The sequence below is a fragment of the Halichoerus grypus genome, chromosome 7 (assembly GCF_964656455.1).
Source record: "Halichoerus grypus chromosome 7, mHalGry1.hap1.1, whole genome shotgun sequence".
Classification (NCBI taxonomy): domain Eukaryota; kingdom Metazoa; phylum Chordata; class Mammalia; order Carnivora; family Phocidae; genus Halichoerus; species Halichoerus grypus.
The window spans coordinates 130,839,341-130,861,521 of record NC_135718.1 but is presented as its reverse complement, the minus strand read 5'-3'; the positions used below and the strand labels follow the sequence as shown (position 1 = coordinate 130,861,521).

The following is a 22,181-nucleotide window of genomic DNA, read 5'->3' as shown; positions in this document are numbered from 1 at the left end:
GGAGCCCGATGCGGGGCTCGATCCCAGGACCCTGAGATCATGACCTGAGCTGAAGGCAGACCCTTAACGACTGAGTCACCCAGGCGCCCCGAGTGTAAAGCATTTTTAAATGAATGAATATTTCCCTTTGCCTTGCTCCACCTCCTTCCAACACTTCATAAATTCCACTACATCTTGAGGGAGCCACTCAACCCTACAAGCCTTCTTTGATGAAGAGGTAAGAACTTTCCAGAACCACATTTCTGGGATCCAGTGAAGGTTTAACTAACTGAAGACAGGTGAACTCAGAACCCCTGGAACAGCTCTCCACTAGCCCTCCCACTTCACTGGGGTCTGCCTCCATCCCACTCCATTCCTCTTTTCCCCCTTATGGTCTGAAAGAAGTGGTCAAGTGACTTCACAGATTTTGGCTTGAGAGATGCAAATTAGTCAAGATGGAGAAAATACTTCGGTGACCTCTAGTACTGTCAGATTGCCCCTCGATAACAGAGGAAACAGCACAGTAGAATGACAACAGGTGGCTCTAACCAGGACAGAGTGCCGCTCAGAGGCAAGAGCAGTTCCAGACCCCGGTAGTACGGACCAGCCAAGCAGCCTCCTCTGATGTCTCCTATTCCCCGAGCCTGTCCCTCTGGGGCCCGGGTGGGCGGGGCTCCTTTGACACCTTTCCCAGACTCGGCTGGCGTGGGGGGTGGGGGAATCGGGGCCGGAGGCCCGGGCGAGCCAATGCGGGCGGCCCTGCCGGCGAGCAGACCAATGGGCGCGTGGGGGCGTGGCCAGGGCCTCGGGCTCCAAGCGTTTATAACAACTTGGAACGCGGGGACTTGCCGCGCGCGGTTGTGCGGCTGCGGGTTCCCCGCCCTGGTGCGGGTCGTGTACCCCCGGCTCTAGCTCTGCTCTCCCCGCGCAGCCGGCTCCCCCTCCGCCCTCGCTCGCCTCCTGCCCGCCATGGAGCCTTTGGCTTTCCCCCGGCGCCCCGGCCCAGCTCCCTCGGCCGCCCCCGCCCTGACCGCCGAGCTTGCCCGGCCGCTGACCGACGGGCTCATCAAGTCGCCCAAGCCCCAGATGAAGAAGCAGGCGGTGAAGCGGCACCACCACAAGCACAACCTGCGCCACCGCTACGAGTTCCTCGAGACCCTGGGCAAGGGCACCTACGGGAAGGTGAAGAAGGCGCGGGAGAGCTCGGGGCGCTTGGTAAGTGCGATTCCCTCTCGCCGCGCTGCTTGGGGCGGGGCGGACGCGGGGCGGGCGCGGGGCGGGCGCGGGGCGGGCGCGGGGCTTGGCCGCGGACGGTGAGGGATGCAGGCCGGGCGGGGGGCTAGCGCGGTCCTCGGTGGAGTGGCCAGCATTCAGTCTTCGCGCGCGCGCGCGTGTGCGGTGGGGGCCGGGGGTGGGGCGGGCATTGGACCTGAGAACCCCAACACTAGCCAGCATGCGATGACTGCCCAGTTAGTGAGGCGGACGGCTGGTGCAGGGTGCATAAAAGATGCATAGTGTCCTGTCTTGAGAAGACTCCCTACAGAAGATGAGACTTCGGTTGAAGTTTGCTTGGAGCGTACTATCCGAAAGAGTGGAATGGGAAGAGGAAGTAGAAGGTGCCTGACCTTAGGATGAGTTTAGTAAATGAGTGTGTGCTTGGATGAATGTGTGAGGTGCAGTTCCTCAACTCAGTTCTTATTATCTGGCAGCGCAGCCTACATGGGGATCTGCACTGGGGTGGGATGGGGTGGAGATGGGCTTGACACTTAGGTCCTTTCTGGCTCTAAAATTGACTCCAAGTTTCATTAGGATGGGTTTTTTATTCTGGGAAATGTGAAACCAGGCTCTGGTGCAAAGTCTACTGTGTCCCAGGATACCTTTGGGTTTTCAGCCTTTTCAGAAAGATGTCCAGTTAATGTGGGGTCAGAGGACATAGGTGGTAGTAGTAGTGATAGTAGCAGTAATCTGTGAGAACTGGAGCAATTTATTTTATCATTATACTCGGTTTCACCTTCTACAAAACTGAAAAAAAAAAAAACAACACAGCCTCCCTCCCAAGCTGCTATGAAGATTGAATGAGCTACAAATGTGAATTTAAATTGATCCTGATACACAGAAGCTGCAGTAAGAACCGATATTTATATCTGGAAAAGCAAATCCTGAAAGGGTAGCAAGTTTGCCAAAAGTTAGTTAACAAACATGTGTTTAACGTGCATAGGAATCACCTGGGGTGCTTCTTTTGAAATACTTTTTCTCTGGTTCCACATCCAAAGGATTTTATTCCAAAGTCTAGGATGGGGCCAGATAACCTGCATTTTTTTTTAAAGATTTTATTTATTTATTTGACAGAGAGATAGCGAGAGTAGGAACACAAGCATGGGGAGTGGGAGAGGGAGAAGCAGACTTCCTGCCGAGCAGGGAGCTCGATGCAGAGTTCGATCCCAGGACCCCAGGATCATGACCTGAGCTGAAGGCAGACGCTTAACGACTGAGCCACCCAGGTGCCCCCTGCATTTTTTTTTTTTTAAGATTTTATTTATTTATTTGAAAGAGAGAGAATGAGAGAGCACAAGCAGGGGGAGCAGCAGAGGGAGAGGGAGAAGCAGGCTCCCCACTGAGCAGGGAGCCAGATGCCATGTGGGGCTCCATCCCAGGACCCTGGGATCATGACCTGAGCCAAAGGCAGACGCTTAACCAACTGAGCCACCCAGGACCCCCCCCCCCCCCCGCCCTGCATTTTAACAAGCTTTTTAGGGCAGGTGGTCTAGGGACTGTTTTGCAAAATTCCGTTGGGTGCTGGTTATGAGACGTGCATGTGTATTTGTGTGTCCATGGTTTACCCTATGGGCTGTGGGACCGGTGGCCTTCCCAGATTGTTTGCTTTCGCAGTCAGTAACTGGTTTGAAATTCAAGAAGTCATTTCATTGGTGAAGGAGAGTGGATGCTGGAGAAAGGGAGTGGATTATGGCCTCATCAATAGGGCCGAGTATGTTTTTCCTGCTAAGGCCTGGCACTGTCCCCAGTTGCCTGCTGCCAGGTTACAGCTATTGGGCAATCATGTACTTCCTGGCTTTCCTTTCTTTCTCTTTCTCTAAAGTGTGAGGGCCCAGTGAGGCTCCACTGGGCTCAGGCTTTGTCAGGGGCTTAGCTGCAAAATAGCATGTGCCACTTGCTGGAGGACAGAATGGGTTGGGGGATTGGGGTGGCCCAGGAACTGGGAAATTGAGATTGAAGTTGAGATCCCATCAGACTCTTGACCTGGAGCACTGTGTGTGTGTGTGTGTGTGAGAGAGAGAGAGAGAGAGAGAGAGAGAGAGAGATCTCATTGATTCTGGAATGAGATAAACCAGCTTTCAGTTTTCAAACCTCAGTGGCTGTAGGTAGGGATTCCAGCTCTTATTACATCAGAACAGAGAGAATTCAGAAGGTACTCCCCGGCCTCCTGCCTCTCACTGTGTGCAGGGAGCTAAGGTCAGTAGGCATGGGGCCACCCTGATCCACAGACCACCCTGTATTTCTGCAGGGAACTTGCTCAGGGTCTCCGTCCTGCTTGGAGAGTAGCTGCCTGGGGGCTAATGGTTTCTCCATTCTGGAGAGGACTCCTCTTCCTCACCCCACCCCCACTCCGGCCTCTTCACTGTCCTCCCTTAAGAGAGGCTGACCTGGTGCCTCAGGATCTCCTGTGAGGGAGAGGGACATGAAAATGGCCCATGACATCCCTCAAAATGAACTGAGGTTGTTGGTGGGGGCTAGATTCAGAGGAAAGCCTGCTGGCTGGCTCCCATCCCAATATTCTCTCTACCTTTCTAGCATTTTTCCCTTTCCCAGCCTACCTAGATGAGATTATCAGGGGCCAGATGGGACTGCCCGAAGGGAGGGGCAAGTGGGCAGGACTAATGGCTACTCCAGGAGGGCATCAAAGGAAAAACAAATATTTGCTCTGGATCTTCTCATCTCTGAGTACATTCCTGGTATCCAAATGACATTTCCTCCTGTAACTCTCCCAGCTCCCCTGACTGCCCCTCCCCCCAAAAGAAAAACACCTGCTGGGGTCCCTGGAATGGTAGAATCCACCAAAGCCTTTGGGATGATCTGCATGGCTGTCTTCTCTCCAAGGGGTGCCATGAGGAACATTAGGGGACTCCAAGTGGATAGTGATCTGGGACAGGGATGCTTCTGTGTCTTATATATGTTGGACTGCTGCATGGGATGTCAAAACGTTTGAAAATGACCCAGATGGTCTGATCCCTGCATTGACAGATGGGGAAACTGAGGCCCAGAGAGAGGATGGGACTTGTCCTGTGGCTGGTTAGTGGCATGCGTGCAACGCAGGCTCCTGACTTGACCACCCCAGGCCACGGATGACCAATACTGAGTCTTGGACGGGGAGTTGGCCTTGAGCTGAGCCCGGGCTTGCCTCTGTGTGCTTTGTCATTCCAACAGTGAGCACAAGCCGCCTTTCGCAGAGCTCCAGGCAGTGCTGAGGGTGGAAGAGTCACTGGGAATGAACTCCCACCCCCACATGTGCTGACTATGTTGAGGGATCCTGGATGAGTGAACTACACGACGTTCCTGGGTTTGACCTCGTCAAGGAGGCTGTGTAGCTCAGAGTCAGACCGTAGGTGTTCCAGTTCAGACTCTCTTGCTTACCAGCTCTGTGACCTCTGTGTCTCTCCGTTTCCTCCTCTGTCAGTGAAGGAATCGGACCGTAGAGTGGGCGTTATAATGCTTCCTACCTCGTGGGGTTCTCAGAGGATGACGTAAGATCATATCTGTAAAGTGCTCAGCGTAGGACCTGACACTCACAGTGTTTATCCCGGCAAGGCTAGTTTTGACTCTCTGCTGGGGTACCCATCCTGGGTCTGTGCTGCCCTGAGCGAGAGAATGGGTTGTGCTGTGCTTCCCTAAGCCAAACCACTTTGGTCTTTGCTTTGTTCAAAGTCCTAGTCTCTCCTTCGGCCCCTGCTCCAGAGAAGGGCTCCGCCTGGCCAGCCACCAAAGTCCTCCTCTGCGTGACGCTGCCCTCCCAGCCCTGACTACACCTGCCTGCTCAGCAGCAGGGAGGGAGGCTCCGGCTGTGGGCGACTCTTGTCCTTGGGCTGTGGCCAAACCACACAAGAGGGCCGGGCAGGGAAGCGCCTTGCCCAGCAACCTGGCAGAGTGGGCAGAGGGTGGCAAGGAGGGGGCGGGCACAACATGGGGCTTAGGGGAGGTGGCTCAGGCTCCCCTCATTCCCGGAGCCCATTCCTGCTCCCTGCCTGGGTCTCTGGCAGGCTTGGTGGGATGGTGAGCCACCCCCACACCCATTCCCACTCTGCCCAGGCTAGCCCAGGCCAGCTTAACCTCTCCTCCGTTATCTAAATGGGTCATCTTCCAGCTCCTTGCCCTGCCTCCCAGACGGCAGGTGCTCCGTGAAAGGCCAGAGAGGAGTCAAGGATCTTGGCTCCAACTCCTGGTGTTAGCTATGACCGGAGATGCCCAGCTTGCACCCTGTCTCCTGGGACCTGAAACCAGCACCTCTAGATCTTCTTTTTCTAAGACCTGATCCGAGTTCCTGCAGGGGAGGAAGCATCTAACCAATTGAGCCCCCAACACCCATCTCCCCGGTGTGTTTGTGGATCTCTAAGAGGGCTGGGGTGCCTGGTGGTACTGCACAGCCTGGCCCAAGGCAGGGGGTGAGGCCCTCCCTTCTCCAAGGGTGGGAGGCAGGGAGCCCGAGGCAGGGCAAGGCACCTGCAAGGAACTCTCGTCTTCTGAGATGGCAGCTTCTGCAGGCAACCCCGTTCCATCCTCATTGTGCGTCGGTGTGTCAGGGGAACTTGGCAGTCAGTGGACCTTTCTGGACTTTAGCGTTTGCCATTTGCAAAAGGGGATGGGGGATTAGTCTTGCTGTCTTTGCAAAATGGGCCAGCATCCATAGGACTTTTGCCCCAGCAGGTTAACACGGACATAGCACAGGGTCTCCGAACAAGCCCATTCCAACAGTCCTTGGCCAGCACCTTCCTGGCGGAGTAGCCAGTGACCCACTTCTGAAGACGCTCAGCAGAAAATGCTAGAGTTTGAAAGGGAGCTTAGAGGTCCTGATGTACACATTCATGAATGGTTCCTTTCTTTCTGGCCTTTGCCCAAACCTTTCTCTCTGCCTATAATGCCCTATATGCCCCTTCCCAGCCTACCCCCTTTGGCTTGAAGATCTAAGATGAAGTTTTCTCCCAGAGGTGGTTTTCCCTGCTCCCCCAGGCAAAGAAAGCTCTCATCAGCACTCCTGGAGTCCCTGGGCAGGCAGGGACCAAACTGTCCTATTCATTACAGTAGATTTAGTTGCCAGTTCTCCCACGGGACTGAGGGCCTTGGTGCAGGGACTATCCATTTTTTGTCTAAGTCTCCAACACCTAGCATAGCACCAGGCACATAGTAGGTGTTCAGCAGATGTTTGAAGAATAAATACCCTTTCATTTTTCAGATGAGGACATTAAAACTAGCCACACCAGTTAACCACATCATTTAAGTGGCTTGTCTTGAGTTGCATGGTTCCATAGGGACAAATAAGAATCAGATACCTGGGCTCTTGACCCCCACTCCACTGACCTGGCATTCACACTTACATTATCACGTAATTGTTGCACCTGGGTGTCCCGCCCCACTGAGTAGGGTGGCCATATAACATATCACCTTAACTCGGGTACTTTTACTTTGGAGAGTAAAAGGGGTTCTATTTTTTTTTAATTAGGGTGAGGTTTTTTTTTTAAAGATTTTATTTATTTTAGAGATAGAGAGTGAGAGAGCACAAGAGTGGGGGGAGGGACAGAGGGAGAGGGAGAGAGAATCTCAGGCAGACTCCCTGGTGAGCACAGAGCTGGAGACGGAGCTCCATCTCACAACCTGGTGATCATGACCTGAGTCGAAATCAAGAATTGGACTCTAAATGAACTGAGCCACCCAGGTGCCCCTAAAAGGGCTCTATTAATAATTATACCAGGATGAACCAGGATTGTCTCTAGGCATGTGGCCTTCCTACCTCTGGGAGATCCATTCAGCAATTGTTCTTGGCTCTGGTTAGTATATTTTAATTCTTTGAGAATGGATGCTCAACTAACTTGCATATGAGAACAAAGGTCTCTCAAATTCATCCTGTAACTGAAGTTGGTTCCACCCATACATGGGAAGAAGAGCAGAAAATCTTATCCGGGTGTTCATCCTGTCAGTCAGGGGATCAGCCCAGTGACTTAGCCAATAACTACTTATTTGTGATTTGTGTTCACCAGTAAACAGTTGTTGAATGCTTTCTGTATGCTGAGCACATTCTAGGCCTGAGCTGTTTCTATATCTCCTTTACTATGACAGACTAGCCAGCAGATGGTACGGGGCCTGTCCTGTGGGGCAGGAATAGGTTGGGAACAGTGGCCCAGGCCCCCCAGGGCAGTGACACATCATTCTCTTGTATGTCACCTGCTTGGAGACTAGTGGAGGCCTGATGACATTACTTGTTTCCTTCATAGGAAGTGCCAGCCAGCTGTGGTCTCCTAGGACCTAATGTGGATAACTTGAGGTGGGGAGGATGTCCGGGTGGAGGAGGCGCCTTGACCTAGCCCCCTGAGGCCAGAACATGAGCTAGCAGGAAGATGGAGCCGTTCACTGAGGATTAACAATCCTCACGTGGAATCATGGGCTTCATAGTTGAAAGAAATGGATCTCAGGGTTCAACATTTATACTCTCTACAGACCCAGGGACTCCTAGCCCTGCTCGGACCCTCTTTTTTGGAACCTCATTTCTTTTAGGCCTCGTCTTTGTGAGACCTCTCCCCCTAAGCCTGTGATGAGTCATCTCCTTGCTGTATAGGCTTGTGTGTACACAGTTGTAACATGCCTAGTTTTTGCATATATGTGCATCTTAAGCTCTCAACTATTTCTGTTTCATTATCTAGATATGTGATTTATATATGGCCTTTTTTTTTTTTTTTTTTACTACCTATTAATACAATGTTTATGGCCCTTTATCTGAAGAGCTCATAGGACTTTATCTACTGTCTGATTTGTAAAACAAAGAATTTTAGAAAAGAACGAGTCCATAAAATCTCCCCCTCAGGGAGAGAAAGGGGTGTGGAGAGAGGGGTGCGCAGGATTGATGCTGCAAGTTGAATCCTCCCCGTTGCAGGAGGATTCAAGCCCCTTCCTCCCCATCCCCATCCCCCTGTCCGATTCTAAGCCAGGGATTTTTCTGCTTAGCTCATCAGGGTGGTTTGGAGCACAAGGGCAGGGGGCGGGGGCAGTCGGTGAAGAAAGCCCCTGAGGGGCGCCCCGTCCCGCGCCGTCCCCTGCAGCTGCACCGTGGGCCTCTCCCGCATCTTGGGGAGGAGGCTCCATGGTGACAGGTCCCTCCCGCGGCCATTGTCCTCCCTGACCTGCTCCGGGAGAGCACAAGAGCTGGGCCTCCCCTCTTTCAAGGATGCAGCTCCAGGGGAGGAGCGGGGCGGAGGGCACGCCATCCCTGGGCCGTTGCCGGGGCGACCGGGCCGGTCATTGTGCGCGGCTCCCCTTACGGGATTAAGGCTGTTCCGCATTCTTGTCCGATGGGGAGCGCAGGCCTGCTCGGCGCGGTCCCCGCGAGCCGGAAGCCATTGTCTGCCTCCAGAGCCTTGTGAAAGGGGGGATTAGAGGCCCCTCCCCTGGAGCTGTGGTTTCCTTTCTCCCCCGTCTCCTTCTGAGCCTTGAGGGGAGGCAAACCCTCCTGGGACTTTGAATGCGAAGCAGTTTCCCTCGGTCTGGGCCTTCAGATTTTGTCACAAGGCGTCTGCCTCCCCTGAAGAGGAAGTCTTGAATTTACCATTCGTGTCCTTGGACGGGACTGGTCAGGAACTGACCGGCCCTGTGGCACCCCACCTGGCCCCCCGCCCAGCACCTCAGGGCCCCCCCACCCCGCATTTGTAGGGCTGGTCCCCGGCCTCAGAGCGGGAAAGCACCTCTCGCGGCCTCCCTCGGCCTGTTGTTGCACAGAAAAGGCCACGGAGGCTCTGAGAGGGGGTGGGACTTGCTCCTGGGGACAGTGACCCCAGGTCCTCTGACTGTCCCCCAGGCCGCGTTTTCCGCAGGCGGGGAAGGCTTCTTGTCACTCTCCTCTTTCTGCCCCCGTGGCTGCTCAGTGGGACAGGGCAGAGAAAGCAGGGGCTCCTCGGGCTCTAAGAGTTCTGCTTCCTGGCCTGGCATCTTGGCACTTCTTTCATTTCCTGTTGCCTCACCCCACCCTTCCTGAACCCACCGCACTTGCCAGCCCCCCCGGGCTAGATCCTTATATGGTATTTGCACCTTTGCCGAGGAGACAGCAAAGCCCAGGGGACGCTCACTGTCTGGTTGGTTGTTTGTTGCTAGGAGAGGGACATTCCTTACCGAGACTGAGGGGACTGGTGTGGGGTTTTTTTCCATAATTTTTTTGTGGTTAAAAATATATATAACATATAATTTACCATTTTAAGCATTTTAAAGGTACAATTCAGTGACCTATTAGGTACATTCACAATGTCATGCAAACATCCGCACTACCCATTTCCAGGAGCTTTTCATCACCCCACACAGAAGCTCTGTACCCATGAAACAATAGCACCCCCCCACCTCCATCCACCCCCACCACCACCCTGGGAATCGCTGTTCTACTTTCTTCCCCATGCTTTTGCCTATTCTGGTTACCTCCTATACGGAAAATCCGACAGGGGCACCTGGGTGGCTCAGGTCATGATCCCAGGGGGCTCCCTGCTCAGCGGGGAGTCTGCTTCTCCCTCTGCCCTTCCCGCTCGTTGTGCTCCCCCTCCTTCTCTCTCTCTCTCTCTAATAAATAAATAAAATCTTTAGGAAAAAAGAATCGTCCATCTGTACTTGTGTGTCTGGCTTCTTTCACTTAGCATAATGTTTTCAAAGTTCATTCCTGTTTGTGCCGGTTAGTCACTGCGCGACCTTGAGCAGGTCTTTTAACCTCCCCGGGTCCCAGTTTTCTCCCCTACCAGTGAGGGCGATGGAACTTTCTGGGCCTACCTCTCAGGGCGGCTGGGAGGGGCCCATGCGTTAGTAACAATGTGACAGACGCTCGTTCAGCCCCTCCTGTGTGCCCAGCACCATGTGTGGTGTCGGGGATCCAGGGCTGAGCAAAACCGGGCCAACCCTCGTCCTCGTGGGGTTGTATATGGTAAGTTTGCTTTGTAAGTCATAAAGCATCGGCCGTGCAAATGCAGGTTGTACCTTCCTTGTTCATCTGTGGACTCTGTATAAGGTCACCGGCCCGTGCTCCTTCCTGCCGTGTGGACTGCGCCTAACCCAGGTGCTCCAGAGAAGGTGCTCTCCAGCCTCTCTGTCACCTACCCTGGGGCGAGGTGGAATGGTTTCTCTGGGTGCACGACACCGAGGACTTCGTAACAGCTGCAGGAGGCCAGGGTCAGAGCTCCCAGAGTATCCTTAGGGATGCCTTTACCTGCCAGACCTTTCTCCTCAGTCTCCCGCATTCTCTGTTCCCAGGTGGCCATCAAGTCCATCCGGAAAGACAAAATCAAAGATGAGCAAGACCTGATGCACATTCGGCGAGAGATTGAGATCATGTCGTCACTCAACCACCCCCACATCATTGCCATCCACGAAGGTACAGAGGCAGGGCGTTCGAAGCTGTGTGTGTGTGTGTGTGTGTGTGTGTGTGTGTGTGTGTGTGTGTGCGCGCGCGCGCAGTCAGAACAGAGAACACAAAGAAGTGAAAAAGACACAGGCTTTAGAGTTGGACAAAAGGTGGATTTGAAACCCAGCTGTAGGACTTGGGGCAACTAATTTAACTAGGCTCTGGGTAGGGCCTCAGTTCCTCGTTTGTAAAACGGGACAATCCCACCTACATCACAAGGTAGCTGCAAAGATCAAATTAAATGTCACCGAGTATTCACTCATGGGAGGAACTCAACGGACTGTAGGCTTTCTTGTTGTCATTGTTAGGTTTTCCATAATGGAACACTACCTCCCCAACCCAGTGAGATCCTTAGCATTCTGGGGGAGGCTGGAACATACATAGACCTGTTCCTGTCTCAGGTGCGTGGAGGTTATTCTTCCCCTGTCCCAGGAGCCAGGCCTCCTACAGTCTGACCTGGACTCTGAATCATTCCTGCCATGGGGCTGGCTCCCACCTTTCCTCATCTTTCTTAGCCTCCTCTTGCTCTGACATCAGTGTTGGCTTTCCACCCCATCTGCTCTGTTCCCTGTGACCCAGACAACCAAGTGAGCAAGAGAGGGTGACGAGGGAAAGAGGGGGAGCATGCTCCCACACACGCCTGTGTGCTTCCAGCCTTTACATAATATCAGTGAGATGGAAAACCAGGGGTACCAGTAGCAGCAAGAGGGGGGGAAGGAGGCCTGTGGCTTTGACCTCCAGCTGAATATTCCTGGTGGGAAGTCAGGGAGAAGTCTTTCCTGGGTTCTGTCCATAGGAGGACTAAGGGCGTGTCCACTTAGCCACACGGAGCCCAGGCAAGTGGCTGAGAAGGCTAATTGTGGCTCTCTGTATTTCCCCCAGGGAAGAGTGGGTAGATGACAGAGTATTGGTTAAGCCAGTTTGAGCTTGGTGATTGGGCAGAGAGAGAGAGAAAGCGTGAATTCTCCCCCACACCCATACCTCCAGCTACATCTGGGAACTGAGTCTTGAAGCTTAGGATGTGGATTCTCCTGCCCCTCAGGTTCCACGATTGTAGGTAGGGGTGTCACAGTTACTGTGTGACAGGCACACCCCCTCCGCATCCATCCCCAGCCTGCCATAGTCTTCAGGAGATACGGACTCGGGGGAGGCTCCGGTTTTAGGAACATAGCAGCTCTCCAGAATGTACCCTGGCTAGCTCTTGACCTCCAGTTTCACGGCACAAAGGTTGCACGCACCCCTACAGACATCTGGAGGACCACGGGAGTAGGGTCTCACCTGGGTACCTCCCAGGAGACGGGGCCACCATGCGTCAGGACCACTTGCCCGTGTGGGAGAGGAAAAGAGCACAGTTCTCCCAGCCATGTATCCAATCGCCTGGCACCCAGGATTCCTCGGGCAGAAGCCTCCTCTCTCTGCTCCTTCCCCCAGGCTAGATAGCAGTAGTTCTGGGGCTGGCTCAGCAAGCCAGACTCCTAGGACTCGTTTGACACACAGATGTAACGTCACAGACATACATGCTCTGACCACACCTAGCCAGTTTGATGAACCAGTCCTTCCCTACACTTCTAGGCAGCTCAAGCCAGGACAAAGCCTGAGTGGCACATGAGCTGGGATGGGCTCATTGCCAGGAAGTCAAAGATGCTGAGGGTACTAGATCTCTAGCTCAGTCTTCCATGGTACTGTAGAGTTTACAAACCACATTCATGTACCTTTGTCCCTCTTCGGATCCTTGAGGCAAACATTATTATGGGCATTCTTTTTCAAGTTTACGCACGAGGATGCTGATCATAAATATAACAGTAGGCACCATTTATCGTGTGCTTGCTTATATGTCAGACCCCATGCCAGCTTGCTCAGCCAGCCCCAGAGCTGTCCCTGACTTCTGTCTCTGTCTTCCCCAGCCCTGTGAGGTTACCATTATATCCCACTCTTCAGATGAGGAAATTGAGGCACACTGGTTGAATAACTTGCCAAGGTCACCCGGCTAGTCAGTGATGGGGCCAGGATTTAAACCCCAAACCTGAATTCTTACTGATGTATCTGGATGAGATTTGCCCACCATCCCAAGGTACAAAGTACCAGATTCTGAGCCAGAGGACATGACTTAGTCTTATCCCTTGATGTCCTTGCCTTCCTGGGAATTTGCAGGCTGGTTTTAAGAATCCTCAAAAGCCTGGGGTGCCTGGGGGGCTCAGTAGGTTAAAGGTCGGACTCTTGATTTTGGTTCAGGTCATGATCTCAGGGCCATGGGATCGAGTCCCGTGTCAGGCTCTGTGCTCAGCATGGAGTCTGCTTGTCCCTCTCCCTCTGCTCCTCCCCTTGCTCTTTCTCTTTCTTAGATAGATAGATAGATAGATAGATAGATAGATAGATAGATAGATAAATGGAAAGAATCCTCAAAAGCCTGAACTTGCAAAGAGAGGGAGGATAAGCCAGTTCCCTTGGCCTCACCTCGTGGCTCCTTCAGCAGCCCTGTTCCTGCCCTTACTCGCCCCCGTCCCATCCCGTGAGCAGATATCCCTGCAGGAAGGTCCTGTCTGGTTTGGGGGCAGTGGGTGGCGCGGGGGGAACGTGTGACCCCCCAGGGGGGGGCAGCGCACTCTGGAAGGGCCTGACAGTCCCACCTTGCTCTGCCCCAGTGTTTGAGAACGGCAGCAAGATTGTGATCGTCATGGAGTACGCCAGCCGGGGCGACCTGTACGACTACGTCAGTGAGCGGCCGCGGCTCAGCGAGCACGAGGCCCGCCATTTCTTCCGACAGATCGTCTCGGCCGTGCACTACTGTCACCAGGTGAGCCCCCCGCTGCGCGCTCCCATCCCGAGGGGCGGTCCCTGGGGCTCTGGGACTGGCTTGCACCAGACAGATCCACAACCTGCCCAGGATCCCACAGGGAGACTGAGGCAGAGGCAAACTTCTATCTGGACTCTGGGGCCTGGGGATGTTGGCGTCTCTCGCTGTGGCCCCAAGGGGTGGAAGGGTCTGTGATCCGTCATACTCCGTTCCGATGAGATGGGTATCCCCAGCCTACGCATACTGCCCCACCTTGGCCCCCTTTGTGTTGACCTCACTTTCCAGACTAGGCCTTCATGTCCTCCTGTCCTTCTTGGGGACCTCCCCCTGACCCTCTTTCCTCCCTCCCTCTTTCAGAATGGGGTTGTCCACCGGGATCTCAAGTTGGAGAACATCCTCTTAGATGCCAATGGAAATATTAAGGTGAGCCCACTTCTTTGTTTCCCACAGCTCCCTACCCCATCCCAGCCTTTCTGCCCAGTTTCCTCGTCAGGTGTCTCTCTCTAAGCACTTAAGGGATTTTAGAAGCTCAGATTTAGATGTTGGTACCAGTAGGGAACTCAGCCATCATCCTTTCCAGTACCTCGTTTTATGGATGAAGACCTGAGGCTTCAAGATAAGGGGTGACTTACCCAAGGTCCCATGGCAAGGGAGTGGTTGCGTCGGGGCTAGAACCAAGGTCTGCTGATTCCCCAGCCCGTGCTCTTGACGTAACCGGCTGATAGGAGCCTCAATCTAGGGTCAGCTTTTGCATGCAGTCTTGGGCCTGGCAGGGAGAGAGGGCCATGGCCTCAGTTCTCCCCACCTGCCTGCACGCATACACACACATACTAATCTGCTGCCATTCGGTAGACCTTTTGGCACTTTCCTCCATAGACCAAGCACCCCAGCACCAGCTTTCTGCCTCCTGCAGCTGCTGAATTCCCATGCCTCAATAGTTAAGCTGAGGTCTGAGAGGTGCTGATGGCATAAACTCAGATCTCAGGGCTGGAAGGGGGAAATGACAAGGGCTGGCCCCTGCAGGTGCCTGGGAGGGCTCCAACCCTGCACTAGAACACTCCTCAGAATCTTCCTGAACCCAACACACAGTCCCTTCCCTTCAGTGGCCCTTGAACCCATGCCCTGAAGTACCCTGGCACTGAGTTTATTCCCCTTACCCAGCCAATTCCCGGAGCAGGTGGGGCTTTCTTTGATGCTAAGCAGGGGGAGGGGAGGCAGAGCCAGGAAACTCACATAACCAGACAGGCACGAACTTTCCCATCTGAACCAATCATCTGCCTCTTTATGGGCTTCAAATGGTAACTGCTCGATAAGAGCCCAATAAAACCATAAATGAAGGAGCCAGAGTTTCATAAACAGCCCCTCCCCACTCTGGGCACCCATGATGCTCTGCTGGGGGTGAAGAGGTGGGGAGCAGCAGGGCATTGGCCTCTGCTTCTATCTGAGGATAGCTGGGGGAAAGGGTCTCTCTGGGGAAGGAGAAGATGGGCCTGGGGCCTCTCAAGCCCTCAGTATCAGATGGCTTAGGCAATCCTGCAAGAAGATTCTTTCTTCTGGGCTCTAACCACAGCCCTGATCTTTGTTCTGACTTCACCCTTGCTTCTTACTGTACTGGCGTGACCCCAGGTTCCTGCCACTACATTCCTGCCCAGCTATGGGCAGAGAGGAGCCCTTTGCTAGGAAGGGCCGGCCAACCCTTGCACGGTAATCACTAATGGGGCTGGCTGGCCTCGGAGAGCCATGGTGTTAGCATGAGCAATCAATTCTCTCCCTACAACGGGTAGACCCTTCCTTCAGTCACTAAGTGTCGGCTGAGTCCCATCCTTGGGTCACACCTGTGCTAAGAGCTGCAGGAGAGGTGGGGGCAGAAGGAGGTGAGCACGGGGAACATGCTGACACGGTAATAGGAGGAGGGAGACTGATGAGCAGGGACTACCGCCAGCCATTGGAAACGGTGGGGCTTTGTGGGAAAAGGAGGTCTCAGGGGAGGTGGGCTTGCCGGGTCAGGAGGATGTTTATAGGCAGGAGAGTGCATCCCTGGAGTGGGGGTCCAGCATCAGCAAAGGGACTGGGGGAACAGGGAGGACCCCGGAGCCTCCACACACCGAGGCATTCCTCACTGACACAACATCCACAAGGTGCTCTCTTGCAGGGCCTGAGCTGTGTTGTCCGTGCTGTGGGGGGCAGGGGTCCCGGCACCCTTTCCTCCTGCGAAGGCCTGGATTTCCCTGGGATCTGGAGAGGGGTGGGCCGAGAGCTGCAGAACAATCCAGGCCTTGGCATGACCCCTGCCTGTGTTTGACCCACTCCTGCAGATCGCGGACTTTGGGCTCTCCAACCTCTACCACCAGGGCAAGCTCCTGCAGACGTTCTGCGGGAGCCCCCTGTACGCCTCCCCCGAGATCGTCAATGGGAAGCCCTACACGGGCCCAGAGGTGAGTGTCTGCTCTCCACCCGCAGCCTGCCTCCACCACTGATGGTGCCTCTAGATTGTCTGAGAGGTGGGCTGGCTTTCCCCTTCTTCCCCTCTTCAGAGCACAAAACTCCACCCCCACCCTTCACACAAAAGTCGGGACTTGTCAGGTCCTAGCAGGAGCAGCAAAACTGGGCCGAGAACTTAAGTCTGCTGACCCCCCAGTCTGGTTTTGTGCCCCCTCACCTTCCTAGTTGCTGTTCTCTTTCCTGGCACCCGGCTAGGCTCCCTGAGCGCTGGGCTCTCTCGCCACCACCCCATCCTGCCCAGAAGGGATGACCTCACCACTGCTCTCGCTGGGGGCCGCCCCTCCTACCTGCACGGGATGGACAGCACCTGTCCTCCTGAACCTCAGTCCCTCTACAGCGTCACCCTCTTTGCTCCTGCGTCCCAGAGGGAGGTGGTCCTCAGATGCCCCGGCCCCCTGAGTTCTCCGGCATGTACCCCTTTCTTCTCTGGTGTTGCTGGATGGCCTCCAGCCTATAGCATTCAGGCATCCTCGCTGACCCTCTCTCTCTTTCTCTCTCGCTCCCTAGGTGGACAGCTGGTCCTTGGGTGTCCTTCTATACATCCTGGTGCATGGCACCATGCCCTTTGACGGGCAGGACCATAAGACGCTGGTGAGACAGATCAGCAACGGGTCCTACCGGGAGCCGCCTAAACCCTCCGGTGAGTGAGAGGTGTGGCGTTGTGCTCCAGGCCCCGTGTGTCCTCCCCTTGTTCCCGAGGTGGGCACCAGCCAGGAGCAGGGAAGTGAAGAGGCCCACCCCCCACCTGCTGTCCTCTCTCTGCCTCCAGGGTCTGTGACTCCCAGAGGGAAAGTGCATCCCTTCTCTCCGGTATGGGCATGCTGCTTCATACTTGGGAAGTGCTTCTGATGGTTTAACTTGAATCCTCTTTGCTGCAGTCACCTCATTCCCGACTGCTCTAGGGCTCATCCTTAGAAGTCTCTTTGTCCTTTCACATCCGGTGGAGAGGGCAGGAAGGAGGGTGTGAGAACCTTGGTTTACTCTTGAGCACAGCCCTTCCCCTCAGGGTTGCATTTCCGGGAAGAAACACCGAAGTAGAGCAAGGCTAAAGAAGGGGCCCTGGTCCTGAGGGGCCGAGGCAAGGAAGAAGAAATGGGCAGTCAGTCCCAGAAAGCTGGAGGCTGTGGGGAGCTGGCCGGGCTGTGGCATCTGCCCGCCCGGGTGGGACTAGACGCATCTGACACAGGGGTGTGCACTCTTAGCACAGATCGGGGTGAACCGGTGAGAGGGGCTGCAGGGTGCCCGTTCCCGTGGCTGCCAGTCTGAAGCCCCCGTCTTCTGTCTTCCAGATGCCTGTGGCCTGATCCGGTGGCTATTAATGGTGAACCCCACCCGCCGAGCCACCCTGGAGGACGTGGCCAGTCACTGGTGGGTCAACTGGGGCTACGCCACCCGTGTGGGGGAGCAGGAAGCTCTGCACGACGGAGGGCGCCCTGGCAGCGACTCTGGCCGCGCCTCCATGGCTGACTGGCTCCGGCGGTCCTCCCGCCCTCTCCTGGAGAACGGGGCCAAGGTCTGCAGCTTCTTCAAGCAGCACGCGTCCGGCAGCGGCAGCATCGCCCCGGGCCTGGAGCGCCAGCATTCGCTGAAGAAGTCCCGCAAGGAGAACGACATGGCCCAGTCTCTCCAGGGGGACCCGGCGGACGACCCCTCCGTTCGCCCTGCCAGGGGCAACCTCAAGCTGCCCAAGGGCATTCTCAAGAAGAAGGCACTGCCGTCGTTGGAAGCGGCGAGGGAAGACCCTGAGCCCAGCGCAGGCCCCGCAGACCCAGGACAGGCTGGCCCCCTGCTCCCCAAGAAGGGCATCCTCAAGAAGTCGCGGCAGCGGGAATCTGGCTACTACTCCTCCCCTGAACCCAGTGAGTCTGGGGAGCTCCTGGATGCAGGGGACGTGTTTGTGGGTGGGGGCTCTGAGGAGCAGAAGCCCCCCCAAACCTCAGGGCTGCCCCTCCATCGCAAAGGCATCCTCAAACACAATGGCAAGTTCTCCTGCACGGCCCTGGAGCTCCCAACCCCCACCGCCTTCGGCTCCTTGGATGAACTGGCCTCCCCTCACCCTCTGGCCCGGGCCAGCCGCCCCTCAGGGGCTATGAGTGAGGACAGCATCCTGTCCTCTGAGTCATTCGACCAGCTGGACTTGCCTGAACGGCTCCCCGAGCCCCTGCTGCGGGGCTGTGTGTCTGTGGACAACCTCATGGGGCTTGAGGAGCCCCCCGCAGAGGGCCCTGGAAGCAGGGGCCTGAGGCGCTGGTGGCAGGACCCCCTGGGGGATAGCTGCTTTTCCCTGACGGACTGCCAGGAGGTGACGGAGGCCTACCGACAGGCACTGGGGGTCTGCTCCAAGCTCAGCTGAGGGTGGGGAGGGGAGGGTGGGCACTGCCCTGCCCTGGGCAGGTTCTAAAATGCAGCTGGCTGCACCCCGAGGGGAGACTGCCACGTCCCCCACTCCCGAGACTAGCCCCCTGGCCAGGAGTTGAGCCCTAGGGAGGGCTGGATGGGAAGTGGGCAAGTAAAGCACGTCGAGGGAGGGTTCAGGTCTTCAGCCCTGGGGAGCAGAGAAGACAGTAGAGGGGAAAAGCTAGCAGAGAGCGAGGAGGGGAAGGCCTGGGGCCAGTCCAGGTGGCCCCCTTCCTGTTCACACCGTAGGGCCACAGGTGTCCGGAAAGAGCACTCTCAGAGCCTGTCTCCTTTCTTGCACTGAGTAAGTTTTGTGCATGGTGACTTCCTGCCAAGGTGGGGATGGAAACTCTCCCCATACAGGTCCCATCCCCACCTGCCGCTAAAACTGGAATGTGGCACCCCCTCATGTGCCCGGGGTGTCCTGGGAATGGTCTCCTAGGGGGTACCCGTCCTGATTTATCTCCGCAGTAAGAGAACACAACCTCTATCTCCTCAAAGGTTCTCTCCCCTTTCCCACCCTCCAAACCCGGCCCAAGCCTCCGGGAGTCGGAGTCACTGCTAAGAATCTAGAAGACTTGAAAGGGCTCAGGCTGCTGCTATTAGATTTCATCTCATGGGGCCCAGATTCCCCTGGACCCCACCTTGGACCTCGAAGACTCTAAACTTCTCTGACCTCCAAGCTGCTCCTGCTACTGAGAATGGATGTGTTTATTACTCTGGGCTTTCGGGACCCTGGAATGTCCTTATTTATTTTTATGTGTTCAGCTCTGTCTTTTAAAAAACTGTTTTCAATAATGTGAATACTGTGTTCTGGGAAAATCCACTGTGACGTCTAAGTTTTGTGAACAGGGAGATCTTTCTGCAATGATTCCCTACTGATCATGGAGGTGGGGGGGTAATCAATCCACATGTCCCGCTGCACTGTCAGGAGGGCCTCTGGCTCCCTGGCTCCATGCCCTGACTCTGTCTACCTGATGGTCCTTCTTCCTTCCTCTGTGACCGGAAAGGACCACTCCATTAAAAACCAGAACCGTGATCGGAAAATAGCCTCTGTTGTTCTGTTGGGGCAGGTGGGGTGCAGGGGTTTGAGCCTCCTCTTAACCCACACTCCCCCTGGGCTGTCACAGGTGGGATCTGGAGCACCTGCTTCATAAAAAAAACAAACTGCAACCACCAAAAAGCCCAGCTCTTAGCGCCCAAAGGCTCCCGTGAGTCAGCCCTCCGCGGCTCTGGCCCGTTAAGCAGGTGGCGGAGCCCTGGACGGACGTGCCCAGTTTGGCACTAAAGGAGGAGTGGGGTTTGGTGGATTATACAGCCCCGCCCCCACCCTCCCGCATCTCCCACCCCTCCCCCAGCCTTCTCCGTCCCCGGCAGCTTGAAGACACCCCCCTCCGCCTTTATTCGCTCCCTCCAAAGAAATCCCCTTTCCTCCAGTGCTGGGCAGCTGCTACCCCTCTGGCCCCTTGCCGCCCGCCTCCTCCAGGAAGTAAAGAATGCTTGGAATGCCCCCCTCGTCGGCCAGCCCTCTAAGCCCCCTGCGGAGCATTCCCCAAAGCCAGCTCCATTGAGAAACTCCCAGGCTCCGAGGGCCGGGATGAAAGCGAGGATGGGGACAAAGTGCAGGCGGGCAGCCGGCTGGCTCCGGCTTCGAGCGGGCTCCCTCCCCCACGCCCTCCCCGCGGCTGACATCCCCAGGCCGGGCCAGCTCCGCAGCACACCTGTCCTCCTGCTGGCCCCCAGTGCCTGCCAGGCTAGAGCATCTGGACCTTCGCTCCTCCTCCCTGCATCTGGGGGCAGGCACAGTCGCGGGGTGGGGGGAAGAAGTGAGGAGGCCACTAACGGGGCAGAGATGTGAGAGCAAACGAGAAGTTGCTGCGTAGGCTACACCTGGGGTGTTGCAGTCGGGTATCTTGGAGGTCTGGAGAAAGAGGGACGGTCTTTACCCTCAAGAAGCAGAGTTCCGCCGTGGAGCTGGCCGTGCTCACTCATTCAACTCTGGAGTCAAGCCCTGTTTGTGTGCTAAACTCAGTGGAAGACAGCGAATTGCTGTGTCCCCAGTGCCGCACTGAAGATCTTAGCCTCAAGGGGCGCCTGGGTGGCTCAGTCGGTTGAGCGTGAGACTCTTGATCTCAGCTCAGGTCTTGATCTCACCGTCATGAGTTAGAGCCCAGCATCTTTTTTTAAAAAAAAAAGATCTTGGGGCACCTGGGTGGCTCAGTTGTTAAGCATCTGCCTTCGGCTCAGGTCATGATCCTGGAGTCCTGGGATCGAGCCCCACATCGGGCTCCCTGCTCAGCGGGAAGCCTGCTTCTCCCTCTCCCACTCCCCCTGCTTGTGTTCCCTCTCTCTCGCTGTGTCTCTCTGTCAAATTAAATCTTAAAAAAAAAAAAGGTTTCTTAAAAAAAGATCTTGTCCTCAAGGAGGTTGCAGACTGGCCGGCAAGCTGGCATGCATAAAAATACATAAAATTCAAAAGAGAGATTGTAGTCAATTCAGGTAATGTTGAAAGGGAGTTTGGATAACCGAAAAGCATTGCATCTTAAGAAATAATAATGGGGCGACCATTTATTAGGTACTTTTAATTTTATTTTATATTTTTAAGATTTTATTTATTTATTGGAGAGAGAGACGGAGAGAGAGCACAAGCCGGGGGTGGGGGGGAGGGGGGCAGAGGGAGAGCAGACTCCCTGAGGAGCAGGGAGCCCGATCCCAGGACCCTGAGATCATGACCTGAGCCGGAGGCAGACACTTAACCGACTGAGCCACCCAGGCGCCCCTTATGAAGTACTTCTACATCAAGCACTTTATATGTGTTATTTAATGCTCATGAGAGTGTCATTAATTCGGTACAATTTTTATCATTCTCATGTTACAGAAGAAGAAATTGAGATGCAAAAACATTAAGTAACTTACCTGGCTAGCAGGTGGAAAAACCAGAACCCAAATCCAGGTCTATGGGATGCCAAATCTTAGCAGGGGTGGGGGGAAAGAACTACAAATAGTTACAAATACTTACTGAGCATCTATTGTGCACCAGGCTTTTTTCCAGGCGCAAGGAATTTGGCAATTTCCTCAGCCTGAAATGCCTTCCCTTGGTCTCCACAAGCCCCAAAAGGGAACTGAGAAAAAAAGAGGGTGGGTGGGAGTGGGGAGGGGGGAGAAGCTGAAGTTGGGGGGACAGGATGGGAGAGAGGGGGGAGGCCACAGTGGAGGGAAACTGCCAATGTGGGGGAGGGAGAGGCCACAGCCCGGGCAGCCCTGTCCTATCAGCATATCTGGGAAGGGGGTGGGGTGCGTGGAATTTCTGGGAAGGAGAGAGAACAGAGGTGTTTGGTCCTGAGGTCTTTGTCCTCCTTGGGGTCTGTTTGCTTAGTGTCTTCGAAGTCAGGGGTGGGAGCGCTAGGCAGGAGAGGGGCTGGGCATGGGGGAAGCCTGCTGGGGAAGAATCTAGGTGGGAAGAGAAGGTCTGTTACCCCTGCTCCAAAGAGACCCAGACTCTGGGCTGCGGATTCCATGCAGCAGGGCCCTTCTCCTCACCTGCTAGGGAGCTTCATACCAAAAACATTCCAGAAAGCAGGCTCAGAGAGATGACGCTGGGCCCCCCGGGGCAGAAGGCTGGAGCCCTAGGAATATTTCGTGCCACATCAGCGCTTCCGGAATGTGAATAACCCAGACAACGGACTTGGGGGGGGCAGGCTGGGTGAGGGAGCGAAGGAGGGGGGCAACTGGGAAACAGGAAGGACCTTCTGAAACCAAGACAAGAAACGTCTCCGTCAGAATCCTGTCCCATTCTTGGTCCTTCCCTAGGGCAAGTCCATCCAGACTGTCCCTGAGTAGAAATCCCCTTGCTGGGGA

At 55.2% G+C, this 22,181-nt stretch overlaps 1 protein-coding gene across 1 annotated transcript; it reads left to right on the top strand.

Moving 5' to 3' along the window:
* The first annotated feature begins 824 nt into the window (after positions 1 to 824).
* Positions 825 to 19,370, top strand: NUAK2 (NUAK family kinase 2). Its single transcript, XM_036123879.2, has 7 exons — positions 825 to 1,194; positions 10,480 to 10,600; positions 13,273 to 13,424; positions 13,782 to 13,847; positions 15,740 to 15,859; positions 16,434 to 16,566; positions 17,216 to 19,370. The coding sequence occupies exons 1-7, from the start codon at positions 949 to 951 to the stop codon at positions 18,277 to 18,279; spliced, it is 1,902 nt and encodes a 633-aa protein (XP_035979772.1). The 5' UTR covers positions 825 to 948; the 3' UTR covers positions 18,280 to 19,370.
* The last annotated feature ends 2,811 nt before the right edge of the window (positions 19,371 to 22,181 follow it).

What these genes read in the sequence shown, in the direction of transcription:
- NUAK2 (XM_036123879.2), top strand. Translation starts at nt 949, where the DNA reads ATGGAGCCTTTGGCTTTCCCCCGGCGCCCCGGCCCAGCTCCCTCGGCC. An exon ending in CCGTGCACTACTGTCACCAG is followed by an intron (nt 13,425 to 13,781) that starts GTGAGCCCCCCG and finishes TCCCTCTTTCAG; the next exon opens with AATGGGGTTGTCCACCGGGA. An exon ending in GGAGCCGCCTAAACCCTCCG is followed by an intron (nt 16,567 to 17,215) that starts GTGAGTGAGAGG and finishes TCTGTCTTCCAG; the next exon opens with ATGCCTGTGGCCTGATCCGG.